Genomic DNA, 13,610 nt, shown 5'->3' with positions numbered 1-13,610 from the left:
GAATTGTTGAGGTACTGAGGGAGTTAAGAAGGAAGAGTTGCTGAGGGAGGTGGGGGGTTACTGGGGGAGTTGCCGAGGGAGGTGGGGAGCTGTTAGCACTTCTCTGTGGAAGTGAGTGCCACTCATTCAGAACTTGGCCTGAGTGACTTGTATATTTTTGACACATTGATGGTCTTCATGTCTGTTTGCAGGTGGCCTGTGCGGGCGCTGGGAAAGTGAGAACTCTCTCGCATGCCCCAGCGTGGCTGCGACATCTGTGTGGGCAGCTGCTGTCGGAGAGACTGATGAAGCCCAGTGGTGTTCAGGCAGTGGTCAGAGGAATAGTGGAAGGAGCTGGAGGTAAGCAATCAGGCTGAGGTGGTGATCTGACAGTTCCTGCTGGCCCTGTGTTTGGAAGGAGTGTTGAAGATTGGGTTCATCATGCACTGTTGGAGCAGGATTTATGGTGCTGTGTTTGTTGGGGAACGGAGTTTATCGTGCTGTGTTGGGGGGAATGGGGTTTACCCTGCTGTGTTTGTGGGGGGGAACGGGGTTTATCGTGTTGTGTAAAGTGATACATTTTGGTAGGAAAAACAAGGAGAGGTGATATAAAATTAAGGATACAATTCGAAGTGGGGGGGGGGGGGCGGGGGGGTGCAGGAGCAGAGGGCCTGTGGATACAAGTGCACAAATCATTGAAGGTTGCAGGGCTGGTTGAGAAAGCGGTTAATAAAGCACACAGGATTCTGGGCTTTATAAATAGAACATCGAGTACGAAAGGAAGGAAGTTATGATAAACTTGAATAAAACACAGGCTTGGCCTCAGCTGGAGTATAATGTCCATTTCTGGGCACCACACTTTAGGAAGGATGTGACAGCATTGGAGAGGGTTCAGAAAAAAATTACAAGGTTCCTGGGATGAGGAATTTCAGTTATTTGGATAGATTGGGGAAGCTGGGGGTGTTCTCCGAGAAGAGAGGGTTGAGGGGAGATTTTAGAGGAGTTCAAAATCGCGAGGGGTCTGGAGTTCTCTCTGAACAAATGGCTAGCTCAGAGGAGTGTAGGAGTTGTGCGATGTTGGTGTGAGCCGCACAGGCCGTGCTTTGGAGACACGTCTCATTTTTCTTTCTACATTGTTTGCAGCTGGAATTGCCGGAGGTCAGAATGCAGAAGCGGCGGCTGCTGATTGGAGGAAATGTGATACTGTTGCTAGGGTACTGGCTTCCTGTCCTCAGCAATGTCTGTCTGTTGAAGATTACTACAGGCAGGTGTGCCCTCAGGTAAAGACAGGCAGCCTTCAATGGAAATGTTTGTTCAGAAATCAGGGAGCGTATATTTAGGGGGAGTGTGCGGGGAGGTTCGGGGTGGCGTGCAGGGATACCGGGGGGTGTTGGGGTGGGGGAATGCTGCTTGGGGGAGAGTGTGGGGAGGCTCTTTTGTCTATTTAGAACAGAGGGGATGGAAGCTAGGGCAGTTGCATGCTCCTCTTGCAGGATGTGGGAGGTAAGGGTCACCACTTGTGTCCCTGCTGACTTCACCTGCAAAAAGTGCACCCAACTCCAGCTCCTCACAGACCGCGTTAGGGAACTGGAGCTGATGAACTTCGGATCATTCGGGAGGCTGAGGGGGTGATAGCGAGCAGTTATAGGGAAGTAGTGACACCTAAGTTATAGGATAAAGGTAGCTGGGTGACCGTCAGGGGAGGGAAAGGGAACAGGCGCACAGTGCAGGGATCCTCTGTGGCCGTTCCCCTCAATAATAAGTATACCGTTTTGGCTACTGTTGGGGGGGGGGGGGGACCTACCAGGGGAAAGCCACAGCGGCCAGTTCTCTGGCACTGAGCCTGGCTCTGTGGCTCAGAAGGGAAGGGGGGAGAATAGGAGAGCGATAGTGATAGGAGATTCAATGGTTAGAGGAACAGACAGGAGATTCTGTGGTCGCGACCGAGACTCCCGGATGGTATGTTGCCTCCCGGGTGCCAGGGTCCGGGATGTCTCGGATCGAGTCTACAGGATTCTTAAGGGGGAGGGGGAGCAGCCAGAAGTCGTGGTACACATCGGTACCAATGACATAGCTAGGAAAAGGGATGAGGACCTGAAAAGCGAATATAGGGAGTTAGGTTGGAAGCTAAAAGGCAGGACGAGCAGAGTAGTAATCTCAGGATTGATACCGGTGCCACGTGCTAGTGAGGCTAGAAACAGAGAGCGAGTGCAGCTGAACACGTGGCTACAGAGCTGGTGTAGGAGGGACGGCTTCAGATATGTAGATCATTGGGATACCTTCTGGGAAAGGTGGGACCTGTACAAGGAGGACGGGTTGCATCTGAACTGGAGGGCACCAATATCCTGGGCGGGAGGTTTGCTACAGCTCTTCGGGAGGGTTTAAACTAGTTTGGCAGGGGGATGGGAACCGGAGCTATGGATCAGTGGGTGGGGTAGCTGTTGAACAGGCAGATACAGAGTGCAAAGAGTCTGTGAGGAAGGTTATACAAGTTGACAGGGCAAAGTTGCAGCCAGTATGATGGGTTGAAGTGTGTCTATTTTAACGCAAGAAGTGTCAGGAATAAGGGTGATGAACTTAGATCATGGATCAGTACTTGGAGCTACGATGTTGTGGCCATTACGGAGACTTTGATATCACGGGCAGGAATGGAAGTTGGATGTTCCGGGGTTTAGATGTTTCAAAAGGAATAGGGAGGGAGGTAGAAGAGGTGGGGGAGTGGCATTGCTAATCAGGGATAGTATCACAGCTGCAGAAAGGGAGGTCGTCGAGGGTTTGTCTACTGAGTCATTATGGGTGGAAGTCAGAAACAGGAAAGGAGCAGTCACTTTATTGGGAGTTTTCTATAGACACCCCAATAGCAACAGAGACACGGAGGAACAGATTGGGAGGCAGATTTTGGAAAGGTGCAAAAGTAACAGGGTTGTTGTCATGGGTGACTTCAACTTCCCTAATATTGATTGGAACCTCCTGAGTGCAAATAGTTTGGATGGAGCAGATTTTGTCAGGTGTGTCCAGGAAGGTTTCCTGACTCAATATGTAGATAGGCCGACTAGAGGGGAGACTATGTTCGACTTGGTGCTTGGCAACGAACCAGGCCAGGTGGCAGATCTCTCGGTGGGAGAGCATTTCGGTGATAGTGATCACAACTCCCTGACCTTTACTATAGTCATGGAGAGGGGTAGGAGCAGATGGGATGGGAAAATATTTAATTGGGGGAGGGGGAATTACAATGCTATTAGGCAGGAACTGGGGAGCTTAAATTGGGAACAGATGTTCTCAGGGAAATGCACGACAGAAATGTGGAGGTTGTTTAGGGAGCACTTGCTGCGACTGCTGGATAGGTTTGTCCCGATGAGGCAAGGAAGGGATGGTAGGGTGAAGGAACCTTGGATGACAAGAGATGTGGAACAGCTAGTCAAGAGGAAGAAGGAAGCTTACGTAATGTTGAGGAAGCAAGGATCAGACAGGGCTCTAGAGGGTTACAAGGTAGCCAGGAAGGAACTGAAGAATGGACTTAGGAGAGCTAAAAGGGGACATGAAAAAGTCTTGGCAGGTAGGATTAAGGAAAATCCCAAGGCGTTCTACACTTATGTGAGGAACTAGAGGATGGCCAGAGTGAGGGTAGGGCCAATCAGGGATAGTGGAGGGAACTTGTGCCTGGAGTCGGAGGAGGTCGGGGAGGTCCTTAATGAATACTTTGCTTCAGTATTCACGAGTGAGAGGGACCTTGTCATTTGTGAGGACAGCGTGGAACAGGCTGATATGCTTGAACAGGTTGATGTTGAGAAGGAGGATGTGCTGGAAATTTTGAAAGACATGAGGACAGATAAGTCCCCGGGGCCAGACGGGATATACCCAAGGTTATTACGGGAAGCGAGGGAAGAGATTGCCGCGCCTTTGGCGATGATCTTTGTGTCCTCATTGTCCACTGGAGTAGTACCAGATGATTGGAGGGTGGCAAATGTTATTCCCTTGTTCAAGAAAGGGAATAGGGATAACCCTGGGAATTACAGACCAGTCAGTCTTATGTCGGTGGTGGTCAAATTATTCCAGAGGATTCTGAGAGACAGGGTTTATGATTATTTGGAAAAGCATAGTTTGATTAGAGACAGTCAGCATGGCTTTGTGAGGGGCAGCTCATGCCTCACAAGCCTTATTGAATTCTTTGAAGATGTGACAAAACACATTGATGAAGGAAGAGCAGTGGATGTGGTGTATATGGATTTTAGCAAGACGTTTGATAAGGTTCCCCATGGTAGGCTCATTCAGAAAGTAAGGAGGCATGGGATTCAGGGAAAGTTGGCTGTCTGGATGCAGAATTGGCTGGCCCATAGAAGACAGAGGGTGGTAGTAGATGGAAAGTATTCAGCAAGGAGCTCGGTGACCAGTGGTGTTCCACAAGGATCTGTTCTGGGACTTCTGCTCTTTGTGATTTTTATAAATGACTTGGATGAGGAAGTGGAAGGCTGGGTTAGTAAGTTTGCCGATGACACGAAGGTTGCTGGAGTTGTGGATAGTGTGGAGGGCTGTTGTAGGTTGCAACGGAGCATTGACAGGATGCAGAGCTGGGCTGAGAAGTGGCAGATGGAGTTCAACCTGGAAAAGTGTGAAGTGATTCATTTTGGAAGGTCGAATTTGAATGCGGAATACAGGCTTAAAGACAGAATTCTTGGTAGTGTGGAGGAACAGAGGGATCTTGGGGTCCACGTCCATAGATCCCTCAAAGTTGCCACCCAAGTTGATAGGGTTGTTAAGAAGGCGCATGGTGTGTTGGCTTTCATTAACAGGGGGATTGAGTTTAAGAGCCGCGAGGTTATGCTGCAGCTCTATAAGGCCCTGGTTCGACCACACTTGGAATATTGTGTTCAGTTCTGGTCACCTCATTATAGGAAGGATGTGGAAGCTTTAGAGAGGGTGCAGAGGAGATTTACCAGGATGCTGCCTGGACTGGATGGCATGTCTCATGAAGAAAGGTTGAGGGAGCTAGGGCTTTTCTCATTGGAGCGAAGAAGGATGAGAGGTGACTTGATAGAGGGGTACAAGATGATGAGAGGCATAGATAGAGTGGATAGCCAGAGACTTTTTCCCAGGGTGGAAAGGGTTATCACCAGGGGGCATAATTTTAAGGTGATTGGAGGAAGGTTTCGGGGAGATGTCAGAGGTAGGTTCTTTACACAGAGAGTGGTGGGTGCGTGGAATGCACTGCCAGCGGTGGTAGTAGAAGCAGATACATTAGGGACATTTAAGCGACTCTTGGATAGGTACATGGATGATAGTAGAATGAAGGGTATGTAGGTAGTTTGATCTTAGAGTAGGTTGAAGGTTCAGCACAACATCGTGGGCCGAAGGGCCTGTACTGTGCTGTACTGTTCTCTGTTCTATGAAAGGTTGTGGCGTGTGGGGTGGGTTGGGGGTGAGTGCAGGGAGGCTGGGGAGTTGGGGGTCAGCGCGCAGGGTGGTTGGCGCGTGTTCGGGCTTTGTGAGACAGCGCGGGGAGGCTGGGGCTGCTGTGCAGGAAAGTTGGGGTGAGTGTGTGGGGAGGCTGTGTGAGGAGGTTGAGGGCATCGCATCGGCAGGTTGGGGTCGTGTTGCGGGGAGGCTGGAGGGCGGGTGATGTTGGGAGGGTACTCCTGGTGTGGTCAGAGCACAAGGTACTATATGTTTGCGGTGCTCACCGTCTGTTCCTTATGGCTGGCTTGGTGAGTTTTGATCCAATGCTCATACTCCATTCTGTCAATTTATGTGCCTAGCATCTTGATGGAATCGGCAGTGCTGAGGATTGACAGTTGGGGTGCAGTCTATCCTGAGGATTGGCCGAGTTGGGGTGCAGTCGGTCCTGAGGATTGGCCGAGTTGGGGTGCAGTTTATCCTGAGGATTGGCCGAGTTGGGGTGCTGTCGGTCCTGAGGATTGGACGAGTTGGGGTGCAGTCTGTCCTGAGGATTGGCCGAGTTGGGGTGCAGTTTATCCTGAGGATTGGCCGAGTTGGGGTGCAGTCTGTCCTGAGGATTGGCCGAGTTGGGGTGCAGTCTGTCCTGAGGATTGGCCGAGTTGGGGTGCAGTCTGTCCTGAGGATTGGCCGAGTTGGGGTGCAGTCGGTCCTGAGGATTGGCCGAGTTGGGGTGCAGTCTGTCCTGAGGATTGGCCGAGTTGGGGTGCAGTTTATCCTGAGGATTGGCCGAGTTGGGGTGCAGTCTGTCCTGAGGATTGGCCGAGTTGGGGTGCAGTCTGTCCTGAGGATTGGCCGAGTTGGGGTGCAGTCTATCCTGAGGATTGGCCGAGTTGGGGTGCAGTCTGTCCTGAGGATTGGCAGAGTTGGGATGCAGTCTATCCTGAGGATTGGCCGAGTTGGGGTGCTGTCGGTCCTGAGGATTGGCCGAGTTGGGGTGCAGTCTGTCCTGAGGATTGGCCGAGTTGGGGTGCAGTCGGTCCTGAGGATTGGCAGAGTTGGGGTGCAGTCGGTCCTGAGGATTGACAGAGTTGGGGTGCTGTCGGTCCTGAGGATTGGCCGAGTTGGGGTGCTGTCGGTCCTGAGGATTGGCCGAGTTGGGGTGCAGTCTGTCCTGAGGATTGGCCGAGTTGGGGTGCAGTCTGTCCTGAGGATTGGCCGAGTTGGGGTGCAGTCGGTCCTGAGGATTGACAGAGTTGGGGTGCAGTCTGTCCTGAGGATTGGCCGAGTTGGGGTGCAGTCGGTCCTGAGTGCTTGGTTTAAGAGTAGCATTGGGTGCATAATCATAGTCATGCAGCACAGAAACAGGCCCATCGTGTCTGTGCCGGCCATCAAGCCTATCCTAATCCCATTTTCTAGCACTTGGCCCATAGCCTTGTATGCTTTGGCGTTTCAAGTGCTCATCTAAATAATACTTAAATGTTGTGAGGGTTCCTACCTGTAACACCTCTTTAGGCAGTGCGTTCCAGATTCCAACCACCCTCTGGGTGAAATTTTTTTTTCTTCAAATCTCCTCTACACCTTCTGCCCCTTAATTTAAATCTATGCCCCCTGGTTATTAACCCCTCCGCTAAGGGAGTAAGTTTCTTCCTATCTAATCTATCAATGCCCCTCATAATTTTGTATACCTCAATCATGTCCCCCTTCAGCCTTCTCTGCTCTAAGGAAAACAACCCTAGCCTTTTCAGTCTCTCTTCATAGCTGAAATGCTCCAGCCCAGGCAACATCCTGGTGAATCTCCTTTGCACCCTCTCCAGTGCAGTCACATCCTTCCTATAGTGTGGTGACCAGAACTGTACACAGTACTCCAGCTGTGGCCTAACCAACATTTTATACAGCTCCATCATAACCTCCCTGCTCTTATATCCTATGCCGCGGCTAATAAAGGCAAGTATCCCATATGCCTTCCTAACCACCTTATCTACCTGGTGCCACTAGCAAATACATCTTCCCCTCCCTTCCCTTGTCAGCATTCCGAAGGGATCGTTCCCTCCATGACACCCTGGTCCACACCTCCATTACTCCCAGCACCATGTCCCCTTCCCATGGCACCTTCCCCTGCAATCGCAGGAGGTGTAATACCTGCCCATTTACCTCCTCTCTCCTCACTATCCCAGGGCAAACACTCCTTTCAGGTGAAGCAGCGATTTGCTTGTACTTTCAATGTAGTATACTGTATTCGCTGCTCACAGTGTGGTCTCCTCTACATTGGGGAGACCAAGCGCAGACTGGGTGACTGCTTTGCAGAATACCTCCACTCAGTCCGCAAGCAGGACCCCGAGCTTCCGGTTGCTTGCCATTTCAACACTCCCTCCCCCCCACCCCCCGCTCTCTTGCTCACATCTCTGTCGTGGGATTGCTGCAGTGTTCCAGTGAACATCAACGCAAGCTCGAGGAACAGCATCTCATTTACCCAATAGCCTACCGGACTGAACATTGAGTTCAATAATTTCAGAGCATGACAGCCCCCCATTTTACTTTTATTTTTAGTTATTTTTTTTCTTTTTCCTTTTTTTAATATAAATTTTTTGTTTATTTTATTTCATCTTAGTTTGTTCAGTTTGCTTACCCACTTTTTTTTCATGTTTGTACTTGCGGCCATTCAATTTTCAGTCCGTTAACACCCTATCTGCACTAATGCTTTGTCTTTCAACACACCATTAACATATTGTTTGTCTTTGCTCCATGACCTTCTGGTCAGCTATTCTGTTACCTTGTCCTATCTGCACCTTCTCCTTTGTTATCTCTTGCCCCACCCCAGCTTTACTTGCTTCTAACATTTTACATTTCTAATATTTGCCAGTTCTGATGAAGGGTCACTGACCTGAAACGTTAACTCTGCTTCTCTCTCCATAGTTGCTGCCGGACCTGCTGAGTATTTCCAGCATTTCTTGTTTTTATTTCAGATTTCCGGCATCCGCAGTATTTTGCTTTTATTATCCATTGTATATTCCCTTACATAGAAAATAGGAGTAGGAGTAGGCCATTCGGCCCTTCGAGCCTGCTCCACCATTCATTATGATCATGGCTGATCATCCCACTCAGTAACCTGTTCCCGCTTTCCCCCCCATATCTTTTGATCCCTTTCGCCCCAGGAGCTATAGCTAACTCCTTTTTGAAAACATACAATGTTTTGGCCTCAACTGCTTTCTGTGGTAGCGAATTCCACAGGCTCACCACTCTCTGGGTGAAGTAATTTCTCCTCATCTCAGTCCTGAAAGGTTTACCCCGTATCCTTAGACTATGACCCCTGGTTCTGGACTCCCCCACCATTGGGAACATCCTCCCTGCATCTACCCTGTCAAGTCCTGTTAGAATTTTATAGGTTTCTATGAGATCCCCCCTTCTGAACTCCAGCGAATATAATCCTAACTGACTCAATGTCTCCTCATACGTCAGTCCTGCCATCCGAGGAATCAGTTTGGTAAACCTTCGCTGCACTCCCTCTATAGCAAGAACATCCTTGCCTTGTTAGTCCTCCCAAAATGCATCATCTCACATTTCAGGATTAAATTCCATTTGCCACTTCTCCACCCATCTTACCAGCCCATCTGTATCATCCTGTAATCTAAGGCTTTCCTCCTCACTATTTACGACACTGCCAATTTTCGTGTCATCTGTGACCTTACTGATCATACCTCCTATATTCACGTCTAAATCAGTAATGTGCACTGCAAACAGCAAGGGTCCCAGCACCGATCCTTGCATTACACCACTGGTCACAGGCTTCCACTCGCAGAAACAACCCTCGACCATCACCCTCTGCCTCCTGTCACTGATCCAATTTGCCAAATTGCCCTGGATCCCATGGACTCTTACCTTCTTAACCAATCCCCCATGTGGGACCTTATCAAAAGCTTTACTGAAGTCCATGTAGACCACATCAACTGCTTTACCCTCATCTGCACATCTAGTCACCTCATCGAAAAATTCAATCAAGTTAGTTAGACACGATCTCCCCCTGACACAGCCATGCTGACTATCCCTGCCTCTCCTCGTGGAGATTAATCCTGTGCCTCAGAATTTTTTCTAATATTTTCCCAACCACTGATGTTAGACTCACCGGCCTGTAATTACCTGGTTTATTCCTGCTACCCTTCTTGAATAATGGTACCACATTCGTGGTCTTCCAGTCCTCTGGTACCTCCCCTGTGGCCAGAGAGGATTTGAAAATTTGTGTCAGAGCCTCTGCTATCTCCTCCCTTGCCTCATAGTTTAGTTTAGTTTTAGTTTAGTTTAGAGATACAGCACTGAAACAGGCCCTTCGGCCCACCAAGTCTGTGCCGACCATCAACCACCCATTTATACTAATCCTACACTAATCCCATATTCCTACCACATCCCCACCTGTCCCTATATTTCCCTACCACCTACCTCTACTAGGGGCAATTTATAATGGCCAATTTACCTACCAACCTGCAAGTCTTTTGGCTTGTGGGAGGAAACCGGAGCACCCGGAGAAAACCCACGCAGACACAGGGAGAACTTGCAAACTCCACACAGGCAGTACCCAGAATTGAACCCGGGACGCTGGAGCTGTGAGGCTGCGGTGCGAACCACTGCGCCACTGTGCCACCCCATATAAACAGCCTGGGATACATCTCATCTGGGCCTGGCGATTTATCCACTATTAAGCCCTCTAAAACAGCTAATACTCCCTACCTTTCAATACTAATATGTTCAAGTATATCACAATCCCCCTCCCAGATCTCTACACCTACATCGTCCTTCTCCATAGTGAACACAGATGAAAAGTAATTATTTAAAACCTTACCTAAATCCTCTGGCTCCACACACAGATTGCCACTTTGGTCCCTAATGGGCCTACTCTTTCCCTGGTTATCCTCTTGCCCTTAATATACTTATAAAATGCCTTAGGAGTTTCCTTTATCTTGCCTGCCAGTGTTTTTTCATGTCCCCTCTTAGCTCTCCTCATTACTTTTCTAAATACCCCCCTCCACTTTCTATACTCCTCTAAGTGCCTACGCTGTTTTCAGCCCTCTGAATCTGCCATAAGCTCCTTTTTTTTTTCCTGATCCAATCCTCGATATCCCTTGACATCCAGGGTTCCCTGGACTTGTTAGTCCTACCCTTCACCTTACCGGGTACATGTTGGCTCTGAACTCTCACTATTTCCTCTTTGAATGACTCCCACTGGTCCGATGTAGACTTTCCTACAAGTAGCTGCTCCCGGTCCACTTTGGCCAGATCCTGTTATATCATATTGAAATCGGCCTTCCCTCAATTCAGTTTAGTTTAGTTTAGAGATACAGCACTGAAACAGGCCCTTCGGCCCACCGAGTCTGTGCCGACCATCAACCACCCACTTATACTAATCCTACACTAATTCCATATTCCAACCACATCCCCTCCTGTCCCTATATTTCCCTACCACCTACCTATACTAGGGGCAATTGCTAATGGCCAATTTACCTATCAACCTGCAAGTCTTTGGCATGTGGGAGGAAACCGGAGCACCCGGAGGAAACCCACGCAGACACAGGGAGAACTTGCAAACTCCACACAGGCAGTACCCAGAATTGAACCCGGGTCGCTGGAGCTGAGAGGCTGTGGTGCTAACCACTGCGCCGCTATCATAACTTCCTGTTCTTATACTCTGTGCCCCTATTTATAGTGCAGTGTATGTTAGAACATTAATGTCAGTGTAAGTGCAGTGTATGTTCGAACATTGATGTCAGTGTAAGTGCAGGATGTGTTAGAACATTGATGTCAGTGTAAGTGCAGTGTATGTTAGAACATTGATGTCAGTGTAAGTGCAGTGTATGTTAGAACATTGATGTCAGTGTCAGTGCAGGATGTGTTAGAACATTGATGTCAGTGTAAGTGCAGTGTATGTTAGAACATTGATGTCAGTGTAAGTGCAGTGTATGTTAGAACATTGATGTCAGTGTCAGTGCAGGATGTGTTAGAACATTGATGTCAGTGTAAGTGCAGGATGTGTTAGAACATTGATGTCAGTGTAAGTGCAGGATGTGTTAGAACATTGATGTCAGTGTAAGTGCAGTGTATGTTAGAACATTGATGTCAGTGTAAGTGCAGTGTATGTTAGAACATTGATGTCAGTGTCAGTGCAGTGTCTGTTAGAACATTGATGTCAATGTCAGTGCAGGATGTGTTAGAACATTGATGTCAGTGTAAGTGCAGGATGTGTTAGAACATTGATGTCAGTGTAAGTGCAGGATGTGTTAGAACATTGATGTCAGTGTAAGTGCAGTGTATGTTAGAACATTGATGTCAGTGTAAGTGCAGTGTATGTTAGAACATTGATGTCAGTGTCAGTGCAGGATGTGTTAGAACATTGATGTCAGTGTAAGTGCAGGATGTGTTAGAACATTGATGTCAGTGTAAGTGCAGGATGTGTTAGAACATTGATGTCAGTGTAAGTGCAGGATGTGTTAGAACATTGATGTCAGTGTAAGTGCAGTGTATGTTAGAACATTGATGTCAATGTCAGTGCAGGATGTGTTAGAACATTGATGTCAGTGTAAGTGCAGGATGTGTTAGAACATTGATGTCAGTGTAAGTGCAGGATGTGTTAGAACATTGATGTCAGTGTAAGTGCAGGGTGTGTTAGAACATTGATGTCAATGTCAGTGCAGGATGTGTTAGAACATTGATGTCAGTGTAAGTGCAGGGTGTGTTAGAACATTGATGTCAGTGTAAGTGCAGGGTGTGTTAGAACATTGATGTCAGTGTAAGTGCAGGGTGTGTTAGAACATTGATGTCAGTGTAAGTGCAGGGTGTGTTAGAACATTGATGTCAGTGTAAGTGCAGGGTGTGTTAGAACATTGATGTCAGTGTAAGTGCAGGGTGTGTTAGAACATTGATGTCAGTGTAAGTGCAGGATGTGTTAGAACATTGATGTCAGTGTAAGTGCAGTGTCTGTTAGAACATTGATGTCAGTGTAAGTGCAGTGTATGTTAGAACATTGATGTCAGTGTAAGTGCAGGATGTGTTAGAACATTGATGTCAGTGTAAGTGCAGTGTATGTTAGAACATTGATGTCAGTGTAAGTGCAGTGTATGTTAGAACATTGATGTCAGTGTAAGTGCAGGATGTGTTAGAACATTGATGTCAGTGTCAGTGCAGGGTGTGTTAGAACATTGATGTCAGTGTAAGTGCGGGGTGTGTTAGAACATTGATGTCAGTGTAAGTGCAGTGTATGTTAGAACATTGATGTCAGTGTAAGTGCAGGATGTGTTAGAACATTGATGTCAGTGTAAGTGCAGGATGTGTTAGAACATTGATGTCAGTGTAAGTGCAGGATGTGTTAGAACATTGATGTCAGTGTAAGTGCAGTGTATGTTAGAACATTGATGTCAGTGTAAGTGCAGGATGTGTTAGAACATTGATGTCAATGTCAGTGCAGTGTATGTTAGAACATTGATGTCAGTGTAAGTGCCGGATGTGTTAGAACATTGATGTCAGTGTAAGTGCGGGGTGTGTTAGAACATTGATGTCAGTGTAAGTGCGGGGTGTGTTAGAACATTGATGTCAGTGTAAGTGCAGGGTGTGTTAGAACATTGATGTCAGTGTAAGTGCAGGATGTGTTAGAACATTGATGTCAGTGTAAGTGCAGGATGTGTTAGAACATTGATGTCAGTGTAAGTGCAGGATGTGTTAGAACATTGATGTCAGTGTAAGTGCAGTGTATGTTAGAACATTGATGTCAGTGTAAGTGCAGGATGTGTTAGAACATTGATGTCAGTGTAAGTGCAGGATGTGTTAGAACATTGATGTCAGTGTAAGTGCAGGGTGTGTTAGAACATTGATGTCAATGACAGTGCAGTGCATGTTAGAACATTGATGTCAATGTAAGTGCAGTGCATGTTAGAACATTGATGTCAGTGTAAGTGCAGGATGTGTTAGAACATTGATGTCAGTGTAAGTGCAGGATGTGTTAGAACATTGATGTCAGTGTAAGTGCAGGGTGTGTTAGAACATTGATGTCAATGACAGTGCAGTGCATGTTAGAACATTGATGTCAATGTAAGTGCAGTGCATGTTAGAACATTGATGTCAGTGTAAGTGCAGGGTGTGTTAGAACATTGATGTCAGTGTAAGTGCAGGATGTGTTCGAACATTGATGTCAGTGTAAGTGCAGTGTATGTTAGAACATTGATGTCAGTGTAAGTGCAGGATGTGTTAGAACATTGATG

General features: G+C 47.7%; 1 protein-coding gene across 2 annotated transcripts in view; it reads left to right on the top strand.

Moving 5' to 3' along the window:
* Positions 1–13,610, top strand: part of tango6 (transport and golgi organization 6 homolog (Drosophila)) — a 209,881-nt gene that overhangs the window by 53,572 nt on the left and 142,699 nt on the right. Inside the window, exons 4-5 of one of the 2 annotated variants that reach the window (XM_068048951.1) lie at positions 192–339; positions 1,123–1,259. The exons of the other annotated variant lie outside the window; for it this stretch is intronic. Of the exons in view, the coding sequence (XP_067905052.1) occupies positions 192–339; positions 1,123–1,259 (285 nt within the window). The remainder of the gene's footprint in view (positions 1–191; positions 340–1,122; positions 1,260–13,610) is intronic. 2 annotated transcript variants of the gene reach the window in all.

Source organism: Heterodontus francisci, chromosome 17 (genome assembly GCF_036365525.1).
Source record: "Heterodontus francisci isolate sHetFra1 chromosome 17, sHetFra1.hap1, whole genome shotgun sequence".
Classification (NCBI taxonomy): domain Eukaryota; kingdom Metazoa; phylum Chordata; class Chondrichthyes; order Heterodontiformes; family Heterodontidae; genus Heterodontus; species Heterodontus francisci.
The sequence above is the reverse complement of the archived record's forward strand: the minus strand, read 5'-3'. Positions and strand labels throughout refer to the sequence as shown.